Here is a 25107-nt window from a genome sequence, read left to right as displayed (position 1 = left end):
ACGACTTTCACTAAACACATGAAAAATACTTCACTGGCAAATGATACATATATTTTTACAAAAATAAAGAGATTCTCTCTAAAAATTTGTTTGCTTTCAGTAATATGATCATTTACACACAACTTAAAAAAAATAACACGAGCATTGTATTTCAGTAGAACTTAAACTCTGAGAAGCAAAACTTTACTGCCAAAGCCCCTTTTATAATCAATAAAGATCTAAAAGTATCTATTCAAAATAGCTGATTACTCCACCATGTCCCAGTGTTACAGTAAACTCTGGGAGGTTAAGTCTATTCTGGACCAGGTAGGTAGCTGGAGGCCACACTCCAGGTATTTTACCTCTTGGTGCTCCAACTCCTTCACGAAGGATGAAGATAATAATAGGAGCAGCCTTCTGAGGTTTATGGGAACATTAAACAATTGCATACACTCTCAGAGTGAGAGCTTGGTACATGTTCGTATTGATACCAGACTCATATGAAAAGTAATATTTTTGTTGATAGGTGGATAGATGATTAGATAATGGAGATACCCTAGTGATACAAAGATGGCAGAACTTTTTCTCTGCCCTTAGAGACCATCTAGGGCTGCGGTTTCAACCTGTGGGTCGCGACCTCTTTGGGGGTTAAACGACCCTTTCACAGGGGTCGCCCGATTCAGAACAGTAGCAAAATTACAGTTATGAAGTAGCAACAAAAATAATTTTTTGGTTGCGGATCACCACAACATGAGGAAATGTACTAAAGGGTCATGGCATTAGGAAGGTTGAGAACCACTGCGCTAAGGTAATAAGGGAGATAGACATAGGCAAAAACATTTAGAGCATCATATAAGAAGAAATATATAAAGCTTTTCAGTCACAATCAGTGAGCATATTTGAGGCTTAGCATATCCCTTTTCTCTGTTTATATACAGTGTTATCTTTGTATACAAAGGGCTTGAGCAGACTCAGACAATAGGATAAAATAAATATATACTGCCATCTCTTGTGTTCCTTGGATCCATTAGGGGAACCCAGGGTTGTTAAGGTAACAGTTTCTTACCCTCCGTGGTAAGTACTGCACAAATGGACAGCTGGAAGAAGGTAGTAAAACTACTGTTAGCCCATATAGGCCCACCAGAAAGCTGGCTCTTGACTCCAGTAAAGAGAGGCCCAGCTCTGTGAGGGCTCTCAGCAGTGGCAGCATCCAGAGTTCACCCTTCCTTTCAGTTGTCTTGGAAAGTGAGGAGCACGGCCCCTCCCTGTGGGGCACAACGGAGAATGAAAGGAGCTCAGGTAGAGAAGGTTCCATAGAAGAGGTAGCTTTTGAGCTAGATCTGGAAGGAATGTGTAGGAGCAAGGTTGAAGTGAGTTACGTGAGTGTGCATAAGCAGAACCAACCAAACAACCCCCAAACCTTCAACCCCACCCATAGCCACACTGTATGCAGGACAGGCTAAAGCTTGAGAGTCTTCAGATTATTCGAATCTAAACATTTGCTTAGCATTTAACGAAAGAAGGGGTAGAATACTATGCGGAAGAAAGATGGAAAAAGAATTCTCTTACCGTTTGCTCTGTTTATCCTTACCACTTTAATCCTGTCCTAGCCTTGGTTAGGCAAAGCAAACGCCCTCCAGTTTCGAGGTGCCCTGCTTGTCAGGTTGGTGGTGGTGATGGTGTGGAATGGGTGTCCGTTCACAGCAGCCCTATGTACCAGAGTCGAGCTGTCCCATCAGGACTGTCTGAGTGCGGTCCGTATGGTAAAGGAAGACAACAAAGCAGTACGAAACCAAGAAACCTTTTCAAACCAAAAAATCACTTAACCGAGCAGTCTGCCTTGAACAGTGTGCTCTGTGATCTGTGGGACTCAGCATGACACGAGCAGCTCAGAACATGAGCTGGAGCCTTAGGGCTGTGAGTTTATGTCCGTGGGGACAGCAGCAATCACTTGCAGAGTATTAGGTAGTTACATGTACAAGTAACTGAATTGCCTTTTTTTTTTTTTGCTGCATGGACATTCAGCAACATCTATTGGGGAAAAATAACGCCGAGTTCACAGACTTTATACTAGCATGTGCACTCATATTGCGTACAGACCTAAATGTTTCAAAACTTTAAAAAGTTGGTCTTTATTTTCAGACCTGTGTTCCTTCTTCTTTAAGTTTCAAAACTTATTAACTTACTGACATCCTTGCTTTTAAATTAAGTTTGTGCTTACTACACTCAAAATGTAAACGGTCTGATGGAAGACTGGTTCCTGTTAGCTTGTGGTTAAAGTGCTCGCTTTTCTCCTCCCTCTTCAGCTGCTCTTAGGAAACAGCGCGCTGCGGAACTGCACCTGGGGGATTTTTTAGTTTTCCTTCGCAGAGTTGTGTCTTCAAAAGCAATTCAGTCAAAAATGGCTTCCCCCAAATGGACAGAAGTGCTTCTAAATATAGCCTCTCAGAAATGTTCTTCAGGTATATATAATCTTTACCTTCACTGTTGAGAGTTTTTATACGGCATGTATTTTGTTTGTAATTCCAGATTTCAGCAGCACTGACCACTTGACCTCAGTTGTGAAGCTTAATTATTTTCTGAGTACTTAATGGATCAAAAGGAAACTCTAATTTCAGGAATAAAAATGGATAGGAATTAATAGGAGAAAGCACTAGAGAAGATCTTAGATTTAATCCAGAGAACACCCCCTGTTTAATATGTTACCCTACCTCACATTTTGATTTCTTTGATTTCAACTTCTTTGAGAATGCAGGCTACATTTGTCCATTCTTTTATCATCATGCCATTTCCATTGCTTTGATTGTGACTTGTGATGGTGTGATATATGTGATGGTTTTATTTCCTGGTTCTTAACTTGAAGAGTGGGTCAGCTCACATAGATTGCTGTCAGTCCTTTCCCTGTCTGCTCAAGCATGCTAAAATGTAATATAATCTTCCCTGTTACATGTTATTCTATCTGTGTGCATTCTCAGTTTACTTAAGCTTTGCTCAATTAGTATAACTTGGAGTAGCTTTATTTTTCCCTTTAGTAAAGTGAGGCTTGTCTGACCTAGGTTATAGATTTAGAGCATAAAAAAAAATCAGCTCCCCATTTATTTTTCATCTGGTTTTATTGTATTCATGGTATTTATACCCCAATGTCTCTTCTCTACTCTAGCTTACTTTTAAAAAGTCCAGCTTGCTTTCTCCTCATCAGCCCTAATGATCTCTGTAGTCAGCCAGGAGGGCATGGGACAGGGGAGAGGAAATGAATGTATTTAAGTAACAACTTTAGAGAGGACAGACCCAATTAAAAGTGTCACTCTACTGACCTCTGTGACTGGGGTTAACTTACTTTTCTGAGTCTCAGTTTCTTTCTTTTTTTGTGGTAGTGATTGGACAATTCGTTTTTTTTTTCTTTTTAATAAATCATTTTGGGGGGAGCTCTTAGAGCTCTTGAACAATCCATACATCAATTGCATCAAGCGCATTTGTGCATATGTTGTCATCATTTAAAAAATAATTTCTTTTTGTTTGAGCCTTAGTATCAGTTCCTCTTTTCCTTCCTCTCCCACCCTCCCCCCCTCCCTCATGGACTCCTGATAAATTATAAATTATTATTTTCGTATCTTACGTCGCCTGCTGTCTCCTTCTCCCCACGTGTTACTGGTGTTCATCCCCCTGGGGAGGGGGGAATAATATGTCAGTCATTGTAGTCGGTTCCTAGGAGTCCCAGTCTCTCTATCAGAAATGGGGCTGTGATGCAGGATTTGTGGAGTACGTATGCATGAAACGAGTAGCAGAGTAGCTGGCACAGGTTGTTCTGTAGTGCTTTTCTTGTTATATGTACATAAAAAACGGGAGCGCCTTTAAGTTTAAGTCATACTGATAAAAAGAAAATGTCTTTTCCCCCCAGGTATTCCTCTAGTTGGTAACTTAAGAACAAGGCTCCTGGCACTTCATGTCCTCGAAGCTGTGCTGCCAGCTTGTGAATCTGGTGTCGAAGACGATCAGATGGCCCAGGTTTCTATTTTTAAAGTTGTTAAGATGTTTTTCTTACCCACCATGTGATTCATCCAAAAATCTTCACTCATAGGCCCGATAATTGTAAATGGTGTCATTTGTTCTGTAGTTCCCACTTTTGAGATAGCTCTCTGTACAATCACACTACAGGCAAGGGGAAATGAAAGTAAGTTACGGGCTGTGAGTGGTGGACATTTCTTCCTGGGCTTGGGATTCCCTAGAGAGATGTGTGAAGTGGTCTTGCCTGGTCAGAAGTCCCTATAGTACGGCAGCAGGAGGGCAATGGGTTAGTGGTTTTTCTAAAGAACTTTAACCATAAAAGGCAGCTAACAGTTGTGTTATCACACTTAGTATGTGACCTACTATTACAGTTTTATGATTTATCTTTTCTGCAAGTATTTAACATTAATCTTATCATATTACATCAGTTTTTCCTTTCAATAAAATAGGTGGTTGAACGTTTATTTTCCCTTCTGTCGGATTGTATGTGGGAGTCGCCCATTGCTCAGGCCAAACATGCTATTCAGATCAAGGAAAAAGAACAAGATGTGAAATTGCAGGTAACTGATCCTTCTAAAAGGGTACTTTTAAACAGCATATGTGGCTAATATGTCACCTGTCTCTGGATCCCTTCTCTGAGGTCCCCTGTCCTATCAGCTACTCCGTCTTCCCTCTGTACATCTCCTTTCCCTTCAGCCGATAAACAGCAGTTTCTCATTTCTACTCTTCCAACTACCCTTTTTTACTCCATTAAACCTTTCTGATTTTTCTCTCACTTTTCACCGCTAAGCTTCTCAAAAGAGTAGTCTACATGTTCCATCCACTTCTTTCACTTTTCAATAGCTTCTCCTCTATCAAGACACCAAAATTAAAAGATAAAAAAGTGTCAATTGCCAACCACAGTGTACACTTTTTGGAGGGTCTGTATTTTACTTGACATCTGGAAATTCTAGCCTGTTGTTTTCAGACCATTATCTTCTCTTAGATCTCCATATACTGTACACTCTAACAATTCTTTATTTCTCTAGGGTAAATTCTTCTTTTTTAATTAATCATTTTATTGGGGGCTCTTACAGCTCTTTTAACAATCCATACATCAACTGTATCAAACTCATTTGTTCATATGTTGCCATCATTATTTTCAAAATATTTTCTTTCAACTTGAGCCTTTGGTATTACCTCCTCTTTTTCCCCCTTCCCCCCACCTTCATGCATAAATTATAAATTATAATTTTCTTTTTTGTGTGTTCTTCAAAATGTCATATTTAGTAGGAGTACCATTCAGGCCTGACCATAATGTGTTTTTTAAAATGAAATACTTTTATTGGGGGCTCTTACATCCATCGTCTCAAGCACATTTGCACATATGCTGCCATCATCATTTTCAAATCATTTTCTTTCTACTTGAGCCCTTGATATCAGCTCCTCATTTTTCTCTTCTCCCTCCCCCGCCTGCCATCCCTCATGAACCCTTGATAAGTTATAGATCATTATTTTCATATCTTACATCATCCTCTGTCGCCCTTCACCCACTTTTCCATTTGTCCCCCTGGGAGGGGGTTATATGTTGATCCTTGTGATTGAGTCCCTTTTTCTCCCCCTAATCCTTCCCCTAGTCCTCCTGATATCTCTATTCTCATTGTTGGCCCTGAGGGATTTATCTGTCTTGGATTTCCTGTGTTGTGTGCATGTTCTGGTCTAATCTGATTTATAAGGTAGAATTTGAGGTCATGATATTAGGAGGAAGGAAGCATTAAAGAACTAGAGGAGTGCTCGCTTCGGCAGCACATATACTAAAAGAAAGAAAGAACTAGAGGAAAGTTGTGTGTTTCCTCGGGGCTGCTATACTGCAACCTGACTGGCTTCTCTCTTCTTTGTGACCCCTCTGTGTCCAGTTGTCTAGAGATGGGCTTTGGGTTTCCATTCCATGCTCCTGACCCCACCCCCCATTCACATTGGGCATGATTTTGTTCTGGGTCTTAGATGCCTGATCCCATCGACACCTCGTGATTACATAGGCTGGTGTGCCTCTTCCGTGTGGGCTTTGTTGCTTCTAAGCTAGATGGCCGCTTGTTTATCTTCAAGCCTTTAAGACCCCAGACTCTATATCTTTTGATAGCCGGGCACCATCAGCTTTCTTCACCACATTTGCTTATGCACCCACTTGTCTTCAGCAATCGTGTCAGGAAGGTGAGCATCATAGAATGCCGGATTATTAGAACAAAGTGAGAGAGTACTTGAGGCCCAATGCCCATCTGCAACCTTAATTCTTAACATAGAGATAAAAGTACATAGATCTATTGCTGTCTTGTTATATATAAATATATTTACTTTAAAAAATCATTTCATTGGGGGGCTCATACAACTCCTCATAATCCATACATACCTCAGTGTGTATAAAGCATATTTGTGCATTCCTGGACCTCATCATTCTCAAAATATTTGCTCTCCATGTAAGCCCCTGAATCAGCTCCTCATTTTTCCCTCTCCCTGTTCCCCCTCTCTTATGAACCCTTGATAATTTATAAATTATTATTTTGTCATATCTTACACTGTCCAGCATCTCCCTTTACCCACTTTTCTGCTGTCCATCCCCCAGGGAGGAGGTTATATGTAGATCCCTGTAATCGGTTCCCCCTCGCCACCCCACCCTCCCAAATATTTACATTTCTACATGCTTGTATTTAGACTTCTATAAATGTTCCTTGTCTCCTGGTTCTTTCCTTTATTTCCTTTTACTTTCCTCTTGTCCGACCATCATGTTCAGCTTTCATTCGGGTTTAGTAATTTCTCACTGCTACATTGCCCTTCATTAAGCCCTACTAGGCATTCCTACTTCTTTCTCTGCATTGATTTTAGTTCCTTTGTCTCTAGGTTGGTTTCTCCCCATTCCCTTCCTCCCACCTCCCCTTTTCCCATATCCCCCTGGAACCATTGGCCCCGTTCTTTTCATCTCGGAATTGTTTATCCAGCTTATCTTACCTAGATAGACATGCAGAGACATTAATAAGCGCAAAAACCAGGTAAAGCCAAACAAAACAACAAAGGAAGTCAAAACCAACAAAACAATAACAACTAAAACAAAAACAAAATAACAAAAGCAAAGCCACTGACAAAAGTGGAAAAGCCTATTAATAGTTCAAGGTCTGTTTGTTGGCTTTTACAAGTGTTTTCCAGTCAAATCTGATGGGGTGCCACACTCTGTCTCCCAAGTCTATTTTTGGTATTCCCTGGGGGTTTCATCACTTTGCGCTCCTTGCTGCTCTGTTGCATGCCCTTAGTGTTTCGCCCCAGTGTGGTGGGGTCAGATTGGGCACAGTTCCCACACTGTGTCTCCAGTGTTGTCCCCCATAGTGCTATGGTTCAGTGAGGGACACCCTCCTATGGTCCTCTCTCTGCATTGTCTGCTCTGTGCAGGAATATTGTTCTCGGGGATTAGGGGACCAGGATGTGTTCCCCTCCCTCTCCATCCCTCTTAGTTTCCTCTGTGTGCTAGAATCATACGTGGCCCTCTCCCCAAGCTGTAGCTTCAGTGCTGTCGTCTGAGGTGTATTCTTTGCGGGCAGGGGTATTATTATTTTCATAGATTACACCGTCAACTGTCTCCCTTTGCCAATGTAAATTCTTCTTTTAAAGGAGCCCTGGTGACATGGTGTGTTACTTGTTGGCCTACGAACCACATGGTCAGCAGTTGGAACCCACCTGCCTCCCTGTGGGAGAAAGAGGAAGCTTTCTATTCATTCAAAGATTTACAGTCTTAGAACACCAGAGGGGCAGTTTTGTACCAGCTCCATTGATATTTGTCACTTAAATACCTCTTGAATCCATCCATTCATCACTTTAATGGTTCTCTTGTTCTTCATGGTTACACTCTTTTTCTGGATTTTCTTCTATCTCAGTACAATGAGTTTGTTTTCTCATTCTCTTGTGTTAGCTTTCCTTTTGTTTAAGCTCTTCAGTGTTAGTATTCTTCCAGGGATTGGTCTGTTTTGGTTTTTTAAAATCATTTTAATGGAGGCTCTTTCAACTCTTTAAATATTCCATCCATCAATCGAAGGGATGTCTTGAGAAACTTTCTTTTCGCAATCCTCACTCCCATTTCTTCTCCTGTTTCTCAGGAAACTATCCCATTGGTGGGGAACCTTTGTTCTGCCAAAGGCCATTTGGATAATTATAGCAGGATTCATGGCCAGACTTGTTAAACATGTAATTAACTCACCCCTAATGTAAGAGGAGAGGTGGGGCTTCCTACTCCTATCAAGAGGTACAGTCTCAAAGCGCACAGGTGCAGTTCTCCCAGTCCTCTAGGGTCGCTATGGGTGGCCATTGACTTGATGGCAGTGAGTATGTGAATGCTTGGGCTGCTCCTCTTTGGTGAGGTGTGCAATGTCAGCTGTCAGTGATTTCCCCGCGGGCTGGATGCTCCCCACCACTGCTTTATTCAAACTCCTATCTCTGACTGCCAGACTGATGAAAATTCCAGTCTCTAGACATAGCTAGCCATTTTCCTCTTATTCCAACCCCTAAATTAAAGTCTACCAGGCATGCCTTACTTTCTTTTTTCAAAAATAGCATCCCCGGTTTCATCATATCTTACTCTTAGATTTTCTCAGTCGCTTTGTTACTCAGGCAAAAATCTTAGATGTCATCCTTGATTCCTTTTTTTGTATCACCACACCCCCTTCCTCCATTTTCTCTACCTTACCATCTCCAGGTCCTGATGGCTTCTCTGTGAAACAAACTTGAATGTGTTACTTTTCCAGCTCCTCTGCCAGCACTCTGTTTCTACCACTGCTACCCCTGTCTTGGGCCACACAGTCCGCCTCCTAACTCATCTCTCTGGTGGCTGTTCCCCTGTTGGCCATTCTCTACGTAGGATCCAGCTGGATCTCTTAAAAGTGTAAATCAGAGGAGGTTGTTCCTCTTCTTGAAACTCTCCAACAGGCCTTAATCATTCTGGGGATAAAACCTGTCCCTCCTGCACGCTTTCCTTTTCTTTCTTAATACTGCTGAATACATAGAACATGGCAAAATGTGTGGAACAAAAAACCCCTTCCACTGAGTTGATTCCAACTCATACCAAGTAGAACTACCCTGGGGGCATTTGAGACTAAATCTTGATGGGAGTAGACAGCCTCACCTTTCTCCCATGGAGTGAGTGGTTTGTTCAGACCACTGACCTTTGCAGTTTTCAGCTCAATGCATGGCCTATTATGTCACTAGAGCTCACTTGATTTATTTGTGGGATAAAACTGAAGAGTAACATTAAGTGTTTATTAGTGCAGAGCTGGGTCTTTCTCCAACATACTGACCCATCTTCTTTTCTGGTAGAAGCAAGGAGAGTTAGAGGAAGAAGATGAGAATCTTCCTATACAAGAAGTATCATTTGACCCAGAAAAAGCTCAGTGTTGCCTAGTGGAAAATGGACAGATTTTAACTCATGGCAGTGGAGGAAAAGGATATGGATTGGCATCAACTGGAGTAACTTCTGGCTGCTATCAGTGGAAGGTACGTAGAATTCCAAACACGACTTTTTTTTCCCCTCTTAGTCCTTTTCCCCCAGGCTTTATGAAAAATGTTTGGAAAACAAAGAACAAGTGAGGGAAATTTATATGTACGCCCCCCTTCCATACACACAACTTTCTACTATCATGTGTAATGTTAGATGGACACCTCATACTATTATTTTATAACCCTGCTATAAGTCTACAATTATATATTTTTAAAAGTTGAGAACGCATGTTCTTTTAACAAGGGGTCACATAGAACACACCCTTCTCCCAGCCATGAAAGTGCAGCAGTGTGTGTCTGAGCTCTCACCAATAGCTCTGACACTAGACATATTTCCTTGACTTCAAAGTTGTGAGATGAAAATACTTATTTTTGTATTTTCTAGGTACTCAGTGGTTACTTTAAATGTTGTGCAAGGTAAAGAATAAGTCTGTCATAGAAACTTTGCAAATTGTTTTTTTTATTTTTATCTTATGTTCACTTAGGCTGAGAATAAACTTACCGTGTACCCATAAGTGCCTAAATATTTATTACAAACATATTTTCCAGTATTGGTTATTACCATTCATAATCTGTAAGGGTTTCTCAATATTAATGAGCATCCCTCCTTTCATTTCAGTTTTACCTTGTGAAGGAAAACAGAGGGAATGAAGGCACGTGTGTTGGTGTTTCCCGCTGGCCAGTCCATGACTTTAACCACCGCACTACCTCGGATATGTGGCTGTACAGGGCCTACAGTGGTAACCTCTATCATAATGGAGAGCAGACTCTGACACTGTCCAGCTTTACTCAAGGCGATTTCATCACCTGTGTGTTAGACATGGAGGCCAGGACCATCTCCTTTGGGAAAAATGGAGAGGTACGGAAACCCATTCACAAGTATGCTGTATTTCTTTGTTCTTTATTTACATTTATTCAAGTGCTGGTTACTCAGTTTGTGGATTAATCATTCTCCTCTAACTATTCTCTCATCCCTTTTGGTTCTGACAGTACGTGTCAGCACCAGACAAGTGACAGAAAGGGAGAGAGTAAAATCTTAGTAAGACTGTTGAAATGGGATGAAAAAATTTAGGATCCTTTCTTTGGAATTTTCTTGGTTAGCAAGGCTCGTGGAGATGCACCAACTTTTTTTTAAAATCATTTTATTAGGAACTCATAGATATAACATTCCATGGTTCAGTTAGATCAAGCATAATTGTACAGTTGCTACCACAATCAGTTTCCCTTCGACTAAAGCTCCCCTTTATCTTTTCCCTCCCCCCTAAGAACCCATTATTTTTATTATATATTATCATTATTATAGTTTTGGGGGGCATATCTTATTCCATCCAGTATATCCATTCACCTACAATTCTGTTATTCACTCGCTCAAGTGGATTTTGCACTTGTCCTTGCTATTAGCTCCCCTCCCCCCACTTCCCATATCCTCAGGGAATCATTATTTCCATTACTGTTTTTGCAGGGATATCTATGTTGGCTTTCATGCATTGAACAATCTTAATTATCCACATGAGCATATGGAGGTCTAGTAAGATTAATGAGGGAAAATAAGGGCCGTAATAGAAATGGGAGGAAATAGTAAAGAACTAGAGGATAGTTAGGTGCTTCATCAATGCCATCCTGCACCCTGAATTTATTATCCTCTCTGTGTGGGTTATCTTACAAGGTGGGTGTTTGGGCTCTACACTTGGTCCACACTTATCAATTTCATTGCTTATTTTTGAACTTCTGATGCATATTCCCATCAACTCCTCATGATCACACAGGCTGGTGTGCTATGTGGTCGCTTGTTTGACTCCAAGCCACTAAGGCCCAAGATGCGCTATCTTTTAATAGCCAGGCATCCTCAGCTTTCTTCACCACAGTTGCTTATACACCCATTTTGTCTTCAGCGATTGTTTTGGGATGGTGGGTGTCATACAGTGCCACATTATTAGAACAGACCATTCAACTGAGGTAAGATTTAAGTAGAGACCCAAAGTCCATCTGCTTCCTTGTTTCATTTGCATATAGAGGAACATATATAGATAGATACACCTATATTTACGTATTTCCATACATATATATCTATGTTTATACCTTTATATGTAATTTTTACCCTTTTTCTTTTTCTTCCCTCCTGCGCCACTATCATGGTCATCCATCATTTACCTTTCCAGTCACTCCACTTAGATACATTTCAGTTGAAACGTATCAGACACTCCAGGAACACTAGGTGCTCCTCACCTTCAGTTTTACAACCCTTGCTCTCCCCCTTTCCCTGTTGTTATTGGCTCACCGCTCCCCCCCTCCCTCCTGTGTCTTCGTTGTTGCCCTCCCCCATTCCCCCCTCTGAACCATTGGTTCTGGCACTTTCTCCTTGGGCTTATCCTGCCACAGAGAGAAATCACCAAAAAGAAGAAGAAGATAAGACCATACAAATAGTTCCAAATATAGCTGGCATCCCGACCCAGAGTAGATGAGTGTCTCTCTGTAAACTAGTGAGCAGGCCCTGTGATGGTCCATTAGCCCAATCCCTTTTTTTTTCAGGGTTCCATATCGCCAACCCTCTTAGCTAACAGCATTCATAATACCCTTTTAGTTTTCAGCACTCGTGTCTGAAAGGCATGGACATGCACCAACTTTTACTCTGTCTCATAAAAGCCTGGAATTTACTATGGCTGGACATTACTAATCTTAAAAAATATTTTTGTGTTTTTTCCTTGTCATCACTCCTGCCATACTCTAGGAACCCAAATTAGCCTTTGAAGATGTGGATGCAGCAGAGTTGTACCCTTGTGTGATGTTCTATAGTAGCAACCCCGGAGAGAAGGTAATGGAGCCTCCAACCTTTCTTCTTAAACATAAAGGATATTTGCTATTTTTAATTAGTGTCTGTTAACATCTGTTAGAACCTGGAGTATAATTAACTCTTTATACCATTAAAATAGCTGATACTGATCATTTACTTTTCTAGAAGATAGATATTTTCAATAAAACATTACTTAATATTCTGGCCTTTTAAATAATGGTGAGTCAACTTTTAAGTATATATGTTACAGAAATTGTAGAAAATAGCTTAGGGATAATATGGTTCATTGATAGTTATGCCCTGGGAGAGAAATCTGAAAATCATCTTAAATGTTAACCCCAAACCACACTAAACTCACTGTGATTAAGTCAGTTCTAACTCATAGCACGAGGAAGAACTGCCCCAGTGAGTTTGAGACCGTAACTTTTACAGGACTCGAAAGCTCTGCCTTTCTCCATAAATGTTTGAAGAGGCCATTAGTTGAACAGGGCAGTCCAGACTTATCTAGACTCCAGACGCTGCAATTCTGGCCCGTCTGTCACAGTTACTCGCTCCGGGTTGGAGTCACTTGATGACAGACAGACAGTAAACTTGTTTGTGTTAGGAGTGCAAACACTAGTGCAACATGTGCTAGAATTTGAAGTGGAAGGAGCCCTAGTGGTGTCAGTTGAGTGCTCAGCTAGAAATTGAGAGCTTGGCCATTGTGACCCGTACACAGGGTCTGCAGTAGACGAACCAGGCAAGCTGCTTCCATAGGGGCTTCAGGTTGGTGAACCCAGAAGGGCAGTTTTACTCGCACGCTGGGTTGCTGTAAGTCGGAATCCACTCGGCGGCACCCAACAACTGCAACCTTTTAGGGGAACTGTTGACATTATACATTCCCCCCCTTTCTTTATACAGGTGAAAATTTGCGACATGCAAATGCGCGGCACACCACGAGACTTACTTCCCGGAGATCCCATTTGTAGTCCAGTAGCGGCGGTGCTAGCTGAGGCCACCATCCAGCTTCTCCGGATCCTTCACCGAACAGACCGCTGGACTTACTGCATTAACAGAAAGATGATGGAAAGGCTGCACAGAATTAAGCTGTGTGTTAAGGAGCCCGGGCAGAAACTAAAGAAGAGCCGCTCTGTCCAGAGCCGGGAGGAAAACGAAAGAGACGAGAAGGAGCTCAAGGAGGAGGATAAGGGCAGACACGGTAGACATGGCCTTGCTGACCTCTCGGAACCACAGCTGAGGACGCTCTGCGTGGAGGTGTGGCCCGTGCTGGCAGTGATCGGAGGAGTTGATGCTGGTCTTCGAGTCGGAGGTCGGTGTGTTCACAAGCAGACTGGGCGCCATGCCACGCTGCTGGGAGTGGTCAAAGAGGGCAGCACGTCTGCCAAAGTGCAATGGGACGAAGCAGAAATTACCATCAGGTATGATGAGTTGAGTTACACTTTTGGCTAAACGAGTGGCTGCTGGAGAAAATGGAGAGGGAATAATTAGCATTTTCAGTGAGCTAACAGTTCACTCTTTGTTCCATAAAGCTAAATATTGATCTGTAACTTCTAAAAGGAACATTTCCCAAACTTATATATCTTAGAATACTTGTTTATACATGATGGGTATTTTGGTAGAAGAATGGTAAGCTCACTAATTTAGGCTTAACTGGGATTCTTTCTACTTTTCTTTTGGCTTCTTGCTTTTTTTATTTATCATTTCCACTATATACTGGGATTGAAAAAAACAGCCAGAAATTCCATACCAGCCATTAAATTTTATGTTAAAGGGGCTTACATGTTAAGGGAGAACATTTACACCACTAAAACTAAATTTAAGATTGCCTGTGATTTTAACTATTGCTGTGCCTTTTTAAAGCACATAGTTCTATCCCCTCAATATGTAACATTTCTAGTAGATAGGAAAATTCTATTTATCTGACACTAACTAAATGTTTAAAAGCATTCAGGTATGCTTGCTTTCAAATATAATTTGCATGAAACAGAGTTCATATGTCTAAAAGAAAATATGTTAAATATGTCCAGTGCTAAGGGGATTCACTTACCTAATGATTCTGTACAACAGTCCTATTTGAAAACATTGATTTATTGCTATCATGCGACTGATCGTAAAACTACCTAATGTAGTTTGTATAGTGTTGACATGAAATCGTATCTGAAAGAGCAGTTCTTAGGGTTGTTTTGGAGGCAGTGCTGTTCCAGATTCCAGTGAAATTCACGGGCCCTCTCCGTTGAAACATACACCCACCTGTCTTCACCCTCCTCCAGTTGAGAAACCACAGAGAAATTTCAGTTGCGTGAAAGTATGCACTACTTATTTTCTTCTCAGTGCTGTTTTACAAAGGATTTATGATGCCTTACCAAGATTTGTGTAATGTGGAAAATTAGATACTTGAGTTAATGAAATTAAAATTAAAGCAAGTAAGAAAACGAGACAAATTGAAAATAAGATTAGGAAGATGAAGTGGAGCCGGGATTTCACGCGTGCAGCAAGTATGTGCTACAGCACTGACCTTGCTGAGACCTTGTTCATGTGTGTGTAAGGGTCATGGTTTTAGGGTCTTGGAAATTCTTGTCACATTACAGGACCCTATTTTTATTTGAACTCTAAATTAGAAGCCTTAATTGATGATTGTAAATTAAAAATTCTCAATGAAACCGTGTTTTCTGGATGGTTATAAATAGCCATTACCCACATAACAAACTGAATTTATTAGACAGCTACTCCAGTAATAGAAATGGTTTACCTACTGGCCAAATCCAGCCCCACTCCTGGGTTTTGTAAATAGGCACTCGGTCACGCTCATTCATTTGGTGGCTCGGTGGCTGCTTTCGTATCACAGTTAACAGAGGCCATATGGCATGCAAAATCTGAAATACTAACTACCTGGTTCCTTGATACCAAGTGTACCAACTCCTGGCTTGCATTATGTAGTAGTGAACATTCTCATTTGAAATCACATGCACATTCCATTGCTTTTTCATTTAACATCACATCTCCCCATTTTCTCGTTTTAGACTTGTTTTTCCCTCTGTTTGTAATGACTTTTCTAGTTGGTGTAATTATTTTCTGTGCTGTGTACATGATACATCTTATTTTGTCTACATTATTTTCTGTACCTTCCTCTTGTCTATCCCTCACTTGCTTCTTCCTGTGTCATTCTGGTCTTTGTTAAAGCTTCCCAACTTTTTGGTCGCCTAGTGATACTCCATTGTATAACCTGGAGCCCTGTGAGCCACTGCTGTTTGACGTGGCGCGATTCCGAGGCCTGACCGCGTCTGTGCTACTGGACCTAACCTATCTGACCGGCATTCACGAAGACACGGGAAAACAGAGCGCCAAGCGACATGAAAAGAAACACCGGCATGAGTCGGAGGAAAAAGGCGAAGTTGAGCAGAAAACTGAGAGCGACTCTACTTTAGATGTGCGAACAGGCTTAACATCGGACGATGCCAAGAGTCAGGGCACCACAAGCTCCAAATCAGAAAATGAAATCTCTTCATTTCCTTTAGATCCGACGCCGCTAGGTTTGGAACCTCAACACCAAATGACAGAAGGAAAAAGAAAAAGTCATGAACACATGTCCAGAAACCATGACCTAGCTCAATCAGAAATCAGAGCAGTCCAGCTGTCCTATCTGTCCCTTGGGGCAATGAAATCACTGAGTGCCCTTCTGGGCTGTAGCAAATATGCCGAACTGCTGCTGATCCCCAAGGTTCTGGCTGAGAACGGCCACAACTCAGACTGCGCAAGCTCTCCGGTGGTTCACGAAGATGTGGAGATGCGCGCCGCCCTGCAGTTCCTCATGCGACACATGGTGAAGCGGGCCGTCATGCGCTCGCCCATAAAGAGAGCTTTGGGACTAGCAGATTTGGAACGTGCACAAGCCATGATCTATAAATTAGTGGTCCACGGGCTTTTGGAAGACCAGTTTGGGGGCAAAATTAAGCAAGGTATGTAATGTATATTTATATATATATATTTCTTTTGATTTTTGACCTGTTGAAATTATTAGTAATCACCAGAAATTATATACTCTAACATATGCTGGACTTCACAAAGTTTGTGTAAAAATGGAATGAAAAGATGCTGGAATCTTTCTAGGAAAATTTTAAAGCCCCTTTGTATCTCAAAAAAATTTTTTTTTTTGCAGAGGAAAGGGTGGAAGCCATTTTCATAGTATTTTTTCTTTACAAGGCAAACTTTTCTCTCCTTTTATATTAATAATCATCTCTCCCCATGATATTTTATTGCAAACCCACGCAAGAGTTAGAACTTGATCCTTATTACTACATTTTGTAAAATTGAAATTTAACTCGTGCTGGAAAAGTTGTAAAATTGAAATTTAACTCATGCTGGAAAGGGTTTTATTGATTTTTTTCCACAAAAATCATTTTATGGGGATATTATGTCAACATTATGCCATTCAATAGTTCAGTCATATCAAGCAGTGTTGTACAATCGCTACCACATCATTTTCAAAACATTTTCTTCCTTGTACTCCTTGATGTTGGCTCCCTGTTACCTGCCCCTCCCAACCCCCCTATTTCCCCAGTAACCCTTAATCTAGTTATTCTTTCTATCGATTCATCCAACCAGGTTTCATATACCAGAAAACATAGAAAGATACATAATAGAGAGTTAAGAATGCTACTAACAATAACAAAATACAAGCCCCCAAATACAATAACAAGATAAGAGCTCCAATCCGAAAACAAAAACAAAATATTAATATTAAATGAGTACCACATAGTACTCTTCAAGTGTATCAAAAGAGATCAAATTACAAGATTTTAACTGTTCAAGTCAGGTTTGTCATCTTAGGTAGTTATTGATCTTGTTAAAATTAGAAGTTCCTCTAGTCTCTGAGACATTTTAAAGGGCATTTAAATTTTATAGTGCATATAAAATGATGTACATTCTGTGTAAATATCTACATAGGTGATATACAGGGTAAAAACCTTGTTTTATTTTTATTCTCACCTTTGGATCTGAATTTTGAAATTTATTCAGCACGTGTTTGATGAAGAAATGTAGCCATTTAGCAAGGGTCGTGAAGTTAATTGTCTTTGCAACAACTCCATATGCCATTATGTTTGTTTGTAGGTTCCTTTACCAGCTAGTGAAAAAACACATGTGTAAATGCTTCTTGAACCTTTAAGCATTTGAACCAAACTTCTCTCTTTAAACTCTTAGTGGGGGAGTTTTTGAGGCATCGCTGCTGCTTTAGATCATAGGAGTTTTGTTTTTATTCTTTTATCACTCATACGTCTTTCAGTGTTTATAGTTTCTTCATCTGTAGATTCTCCAGCTATTAAAGATTGGGTGTGGGGGAGATTGGAAATAAAAATCAGAGCTAAGGAAATACAATTTTTAATGATTGAGCCTCTCTATAGAGAATCTTTTGAAAAAATTTACAACCAAAAGCAAGGTTACTATTTTTGCGAAAGAGCCTTCTTTAAAAAAAAAAAAAGAAATCAGTAGTAATAAAGGCATGTTATGTTCTTGTGTGTAGGTCTGCGCTAACAGTATAATCGTGAATATAAGAATGTAAATTCATTTGGAAGCTTCTAATTTTCTATAAATTCTTCATAAAAGTTGAACATTTTGAAATATTTATAAAAGTACACATTTTCCCTCCCATAGTTACTCTTGAATAGACAAATCCTGGTTCTTAACCTTTACCTTGTGTTATATATAGAGATTGAGCAACAAGCTGACGAAAGTGACCAAGCCCAGCAGGCACAGACCCCGGTTACCACTAGCCCATCAGCCTCGAGCACAACTTCCTTCATGAGCAGCTCCCTGGAGGACACCACAACTGCCACCACTCCAGTCACTGACACGGAAACGGTGCCTGCGTCAGAGTCCCCAGGAGTGATGCCTCTTAGTCTTCTCAGGTACAGAGAGTGACACCTCTTGTCTGCCTGGAGATAGGGAACGCGCGGTTGCTCTTTTGTGGATGCGTTGGGTGCCCAGACGAATCGTTGCTCTATAGAGTTAGAAGGCACCTAAGAGAACCTAAGAAATCAGATTTAAAAGAAATCAGATAAAAGAAACTCACGGCCATCCAGTCAGTGCCACTTACAGTGACCCTGTGGGACAGGGTAGAACTGCCCGTGTGTCTCCAGACACTCACTCTGTAACCAGTGCGCAACCACTCTGCAGCCAGGTCTCCTGAGAGATCAGATAGTCATACTTACCTTCTGGAAGTTGAAAATGCCCACCAGAGAAATTTAGTAACTTGCCCTAAGTCTCAGCTAGTTAGTGGTAGCCCCAGGTGTAATCAACTCTGTTGTTTATCAAATAGCTATCTTCTTGTGATCTTTTTTTTCTTTTCGTTATTTCTCATTTAAGTACAGTTCCTTAACTATTCCTCTATTCTTACTGTAAGATCAAGCAAGTATACTTTCCAAACGAAAGAGCATGTCATAAGATGCTCTTTCAAAATAGTCACCCCTATTTTGGTTTGTAAACTTCAAGTAACAATTACTTAAAAAAATTTCTTTTCACTCTTGTTTGCCTGCTGCATGTACGAGATGAAAGTCTTCGGGGGGGGGGGGGGGAGGCTGTAGAAAGGGACCTTTTTGTGAGCTCTCTCTTTATTTACTTACTATTTAGGGTGAGCTCTCCTAACTGAGGCTTATGTGAACTAAAGGGAGGCCGAATGGCAGCTTCCTTTCCCCTTCCCTTCGATGACAGATTATTATTACCTTTTAAAGTAGAAAAGTAGTTGTAAGTAGTCTCAATTTTTGTTTGTTTGTTTTGAGCATTTTTTGAGGGCACTTAATTCTTACTACAATCCATACATCAATTGTATCAGGCATATTTGTACCTATGTTGCCATCATTCTTTTCTAGACAATTACCTTCTATTGAGCCCCTGGTAGTCTCAATTTTTGGTGTCTATAGAACCATCTGAGGAGTTTCTTAAAGCTCCGGGCTATAGTGTCTAGCAAGTCGGACCCAGCAGGTCTGGTAAGCTTATTATGGCTTGCATTTTCATTGGGTTTTCAGGTGATTCTGATGCAGTAGGTAGTAGAATTTAACACTTTGAAAACAAAACCATTGCTCTTCTGCTCTGGTCTTGGGTAGGAGCACGTGAGTAGTAAGCATTCCCTGCTGGAAGGCCAGCCTCCAGGGGCCTTTGTCACTCGAGTAGCCCAGTTCCAGAAGGTGTCTTCTGTTCAGTTATGAGGAAGAGAAGAATAGCATATGACAGTGCAGTTTTGTTGTAGTGGTTAAGGGCTTCGCTGCTGCCTGAAAGGTTGGTGGTTCAAACCCATCAGCTACTCTGCAGGAGAAAGATGGGGCGGTCTGTTTCTGTGAAGATTTACAGTCTCGGAAACCATGCAGGGTCACATTGATTGACAAGCAGATCAACAGCAATGGGGTTAGTTTTTGGTTTATCAGTGACAGGATTCCAGGCATCTGCAAAGGATCAGCAACACGGTCACTCCTTCCCTTTCATCCACTGGTTATAGAAATCAGGTGACGGAATGGCCCCTTTGGTGCCTTTGTTCTCAGTCTTGGTTTCAGATGTCAGCCTGGCTGTGAGTCATTTAACAAAAGAAAAGTCAGTTGGAAAACTACTGCCCTTCATGTGAACACGATCATATCACAGTTATTTAACAGTGATACCCCAAACAAACGAAACTCACTGCCATGGAGTTAGTTCTGATTTATAGGGACCCTGTAGGGCAGGGTAGAACTGCCCCTGTGGATTTCCAAGACTAACTCTGTATGGGAGTAGAAAAGCCTCCTGCACAACAACTCATGGTTTCGAACCGCTAACATTGTGGTTTGCAGCCTAACTTGTAACTCACTATTGTTACAGTGATAATAGTGATGGTTAAACGTTCTTCATTTGGGGGAGAAAATCTAAAGAACAGCAAGAATTTTCTTGTACTTTCTCCAGTCAGTCTTTGCCGTCTTAGCTTGAGAGAGGCTGCTTCTCCTGTACCTTCCTTCTTTCTGTGTACTATTCATGTATCTGTTTCAATTGTGCTGGGCAGCTGGCCTGGACTCTGTCACTCTTAGTCCACGAGAAAGCTTGCATGCCTAGCTCATGAGTTGACATTTGAAGTAACTGCAGATTCCCTAGTTTTAAAAGTTTCTCGTACTCTCTATTGTGTGATTACCAAAATGCCCCTGCCGCTTAGTGTCCTGAGCAAGGCTTTTTGTGAATTGCTTTGCTTCCCTGTTTCTGGTGTGGCTCACATTTTGTTGAACACGTGGTGATAAGGGTTTGTTCCTTTTACAGTTAAAGCACTCTTAAGTTAATGATTTGTAAAACCAAGGAATCTTTCCCCCTCATTATGCTATGCCTAATTCATGTAATGTTTCAAGCTGCGTACTGTTTATAAGAAGATTGTGATCTATATGTCATTTACAATTGGATTTTTATGCTAACCCCTCTTATTTTCTTAAAGGCAAATGTTCTCTAGCTACCCAACCACCACTGTACTGCCCACACGTCGTGCGCAGACGCCTCCAATATCATCCTTACCAACCTCTCCTTCTGATGAAGTAGGAAGGAGACAAAGCTTAACGTCTCCAGATTCCCAGTCAGCAAGGCCAGCCAACCGCACAGGTGCGTGTGCTCTCGTGCCCTGTGACGTCCAAACCTCGTAGAAGTCCCGATGTGGGGTGTCATTATGTGGATGTGTTGTCTTTGTTTAAGGAAGAGGAGGGCCTCTCCCATTGGACTGAATGGTTTTCTCCATTCTGCAGCTGTCGACTGAATTAGGGCTGTTTAGAAAGTAATTCATGTACTGTGTCGCCTTCACATTATACCATTCTTCTTTGCTGATGTAGGCAGCCTCGTTCTATAAAATTTCCTCTCTATACTGTTTATCTGCATGCCACAAATTTTGAGATGCTGCTTTAATTTTCATTCGATTTAAAGTATATTCTAATTTACCTTTGATACCATCTTTGACATATGGGTGATTTGGAAGTTTGTTACTTAGTTTACAAATATTTAGGGATTTTCCAGATATCTTTCTTTTGTTGATTTCTAATTTAATTTCACTTTCATCAGAGAACATACTGTATATAATTTGGATTATTTTGAATGTGTTGAAACTTGTTTTATGGCTCCCACGTTTGCTCTGTTGTGATGCATGTTCATCACTTTTGTGGGATTCCCGCCATAAAGCGTAAGGTGAGTCTAACCGTGAGGAAAACCGACAAACCCACAGTAAAGGTCATTGTGCACACAGCCCTACTGCATGCAGAGATGAGCCCAGATTGGGTCCTTTTCAGTAGAAAGCATTCTGGGAAGTATTTGGTGGAACTAGAATGGGATCTGGATTCGATGGTGATTTTCTGACTTTGGTGCTTTTACGAGAGGGCTTTAAAAAGTTTGTGGGAAGTAATCTTCGTTTCATTCCATTTTTTCCCCCACACAATTTGTGAAGCCCCCTTGTATTGTTCTGCAGGAGAATGTCCTTATTTGTTAAGAGTCACACGCTAATGTACTCTGAGAGACGAAGCATTAAGTCTGCCCTTACTTTCACATGGTTCAGGGAGAAATGAGTACTTTGTGACATATTTGCAAATACGAGGATGTTTTATAAAGCTCCAAAATCACAGATACCTTTATTAAACAGAAACATTAAAATGTAAAGCTATTATTATTTTTTAAAGCTATTATTTCTTGACATATCTTCCACCAAGGTTGGTATACTTCTAAAGGTGGTGTCTCCATCCCTGTAACTTTTCCAAAAGAAAATTCTGTGTTCTTAAGTTTACACCAAGTCAAAATGACAGTTTTGGCATCCTCAGGGATTGAAAGTGTGTTCCTTTTGATGTTCTTTGAGTTTGGTAAACAAAACAAAAAGAATCTGGAGGGACAAGTTCAAGGCTGCAGGTAGATGAGGTGCTGTTTCCAATGAAACTCTCACAGGACAGTCCTTGCTGCCTTCAAATGATGATGAGTAGGGACCTTGTCCTGTTGGTATAAAATTCCTTGTTGCAACTTTCCCTGGCCTTTTTCTCACTGATGCTCTTTTCCGTTTTCTTAAAACTTCTTCATAAGCCCCCATGATTGTCCTGTGTGCGCTAAGAAAACAGTCCCCGTAGCTTTGCGCTGACTGTCCTGTCTTGAATTACATTGACCCAGCTGATCCCCTTGGAAAGCACTTTTCAGACATCCTAATAAAACCAAGACAAGTATATTCTTGAGATAAGTTGTTTGTCCCAAATCATAATCAGAAAATTATTTCAGGATCAGAAAACTTTTTAAAATGTTCTTTATTATCAGGTTCACTTTGTATTACTAACAGATTAACCGGTATGAAAAACGTCATAAAGCTATTGACAAAATTAATTGCATTTAGTTATACAGTTAGTGAATTCTTAATAGCACATTTTTAATGTAGTTTTGTGGTAAAATTAGGTGCCTCGGCTGATATTCGGATCGACTTGTACTTGAGTATATGGGTGTACTTTTTTGTACTCATGGCATGTGGTAAAACTTAGGCCCTTATTTCTGTTTCATTTGTTACAGCCTTATCAGACCCAAGCAGTAGACTTTCAACTTCCCCCCCTCCTCCAGCAATTGCTGTGCCTTTGCTGGAAATGGGGTTTTCTCTCCGGCAGATTGCTAAAGCCATGGAAGCCACAGGTAGGATATGTTTCCTGTGTCAGTATCTCCGTATATACAGGAGCCTTGATGGTTCATTGAGTTAAGCATTGGGTTGGTAATCAAAAGGTTAGCAGTTCAAATCCACTAACGGTTCCCTTCAACGAAGATGAAACCATCTACTTCTAGAAAGATTTATAGCCAAGGGTAGGGAGAAGGGTGGGGAGAGTGGGGAGGAAGGGATTACCGATGGCAATGAATGGCACATAGCCACATACCCCCCTCCAGGGGGAAGAACAACAGAAACCAGAGGGGGAGATATTGAGATATGAAGGTAATCATCTATAATCTATCAAGGGGTCACAAGGGTCGGGGGTGGAGGGAGGCAAAAAAGAGGAGCTGATCCCAAGGGCTCAATAGAAGGTAAATGTCTAGAAAAGAACGATGGCAGCATATGTACAAATATTGTCTGATACAATTGATGTATGGATTGTAACAAGATTTGTACGAGCCCCCAATAAATGATCTTAAAAATAAACAAGATATCGGACGATTCTCGTCTGTCCTATATTATAGGTCACTATGACTCAGAACTGACTCTGACAGTGGGTTCGGTTTATTTTTATATGCATGTATGAAAAGTTTTATTAAAGGTCGTATTAAAAAAAAACTTTTTAAGAGGCCATAAAACTTGGTAAGATTTTAATTTTAATGCCAGATTTAATTATGAAGCCATAATAGCAGACACTCTTAGTTGATAGCATTAATAATAACTGCTCAAATTCAGCACTAGGTCTTTTCCCTTCTGCGCAGGTGCTCGAGGAGAGGCTGATGCTCAGAACATCACTGTCCTGGCCATGTGGATGATCGAGCACCCTGGCCATGAGGATGAGGAAGAGCCTCCACAGGCCGGCAGCACAACTGACTCCAGGCGCGGAGCAGCAGTGCCGGGCAGTGGGAAGTCCAGTGATCCCTGTTACTTACAGTCTCCAGGAGACATCCCCTCAGCTGATGCTGCTGAAACAGAGGAGGGCTTCAGGGAAAGGTGACATTCTAATTTTTGTTTTTCTTAAATGGTGAACCCAGACGCTCTTTTCACTTCCCTCAGAGGTGCTTCTAATCGTGTATAAAGTTGATAACAGTGGGTACATAGAAATGGGGGCATTTCGGTTATAAATGTAGTTTTCTCTGGAGGGAAAATGGCATGGCCCATTTTGACTTGACGGTTTTTTTAGGTAAAATGTTGCTAAACTAAAATTTAAATCTGAAATTTATTTTAAAACAAAATATATGCTGAAAATGTTTATGAAGGAGAATATTTTAATATTAAAGACTTAATCACATGATAAAAATGGATGTAAAATATTTTTTCTTCATAATTTTATGTTTTCTTCTTTTCTATAGTTTTTAAGCATTCAACACACCAAACCTCTGTTTAAGGGATAAAAAAAATTCTGTGATGGCACCTAGGCTAAAGTGGGCTGTAATAAAATATTCTGCAATTCCCCTTAAAACCTTTCCATTTTTAGTACTTCTTAGGATTTGGACCTTTGTTTTTCATTTTAACTATGATGAAATGTTAACCTTCAGCAACAGCAACAAAAGGCTTGTGTCTTATCCAACATGCAAAAGTCCTCACATCGCCTCAGTGATTATTTTCATAACTTATTTTTGAAATGTCTGGTCCTCTTAAGCAAGGATTCCCAAGTGCTGCAAATTGTATTTAATCACTGAAGATATTAGTTCAAGCCATATTTGACCTCATTTGAATTTGAGCATGCACTGGGCATTATTTCATTGCTGGCATAGTTCAAAACTGAGAGAAAATGATTGCCCAAGACACAGCCGGTAACCTAAGGCAGGAATTTTATAAGGAAGACAAGGCGGTTCATAATTTATCCTCATATACCATATTGTCACTGACGTTTGTAGGAGAAAGCAAGACCATAAGCAAACTTGCAACAAGACTTTCTTTACCTGATTTCTTTAAAGTGATGTTTCTTTTAAACTTGTGTCTGTAGCCCAGACAATCTGGATCACACAGAGAGTGCAGCTTCTGGAAGTGGACCACCAGCTAGGGGCCGCTCAGCAGTAACAAGGAGGCATAAATTTGATTTAGCTGCTCGCACATTATTAGCGAGAGCAGGTAATGATATGTTTCAAGTTATTTTTGGAGAGTGAACGTATTGTGTGTTTTGTTTTTAAAGTCACTATAAAAACAGCATTCAAGA

At 40.7% G+C, this 25107-nt stretch overlaps 1 protein-coding gene across 6 annotated transcripts in view; it reads left to right on the top strand.

Moving 5' to 3' along the window:
- The window catches only part of HERC1 (HECT and RLD domain containing E3 ubiquitin protein ligase family member 1), a 196610-nt gene that overhangs the window by 110289 nt on the left and 61214 nt on the right, over window positions 1–25107 (top strand). For 4 of the 6 annotated variants that reach the window (XM_075531188.1, XM_075531187.1, XM_075531190.1 and 1 more), the window contains exons 31-43: window positions 2286–2441; window positions 3878–3984; window positions 4434–4544; window positions 9316–9492; window positions 10115–10354; window positions 12224–12307; window positions 13187–13704; window positions 15467–16242; window positions 17991–18189; window positions 20721–20881; window positions 22802–22918; window positions 23690–23921; window positions 24898–25022. In XM_075531188.1, the coding sequence (XP_075387303.1) occupies window positions 2286–2441; window positions 3878–3984; window positions 4434–4544; window positions 9316–9492; window positions 10115–10354; window positions 12224–12307; window positions 13187–13704; window positions 15467–16242; window positions 17991–18189; window positions 20721–20881; window positions 22802–22918; window positions 23690–23921; window positions 24898–25022 (3003 nt within the window). The remainder of the gene's footprint in view (window positions 1–2285; window positions 2442–3877; window positions 3985–4433; window positions 4545–9315; window positions 9493–10114; window positions 10355–12223; window positions 12308–13186; window positions 13705–15466; window positions 16243–17990; window positions 18190–20720; window positions 20882–22801; window positions 22919–23689; window positions 23922–24897; window positions 25023–25107) is intronic. The other 2 variants (XM_075531186.1, XM_075531189.1) reach the window with 2 other exon arrangements.

Source organism: Tenrec ecaudatus, chromosome 14 (assembly GCF_050624435.1).
Source record: "Tenrec ecaudatus isolate mTenEca1 chromosome 14, mTenEca1.hap1, whole genome shotgun sequence".
NCBI lineage: Eukaryota > Metazoa > Chordata > Mammalia > Afrosoricida > Tenrecidae > Tenrec > Tenrec ecaudatus.
This window is presented reverse-complemented; position numbering and strand designations above follow the sequence as displayed.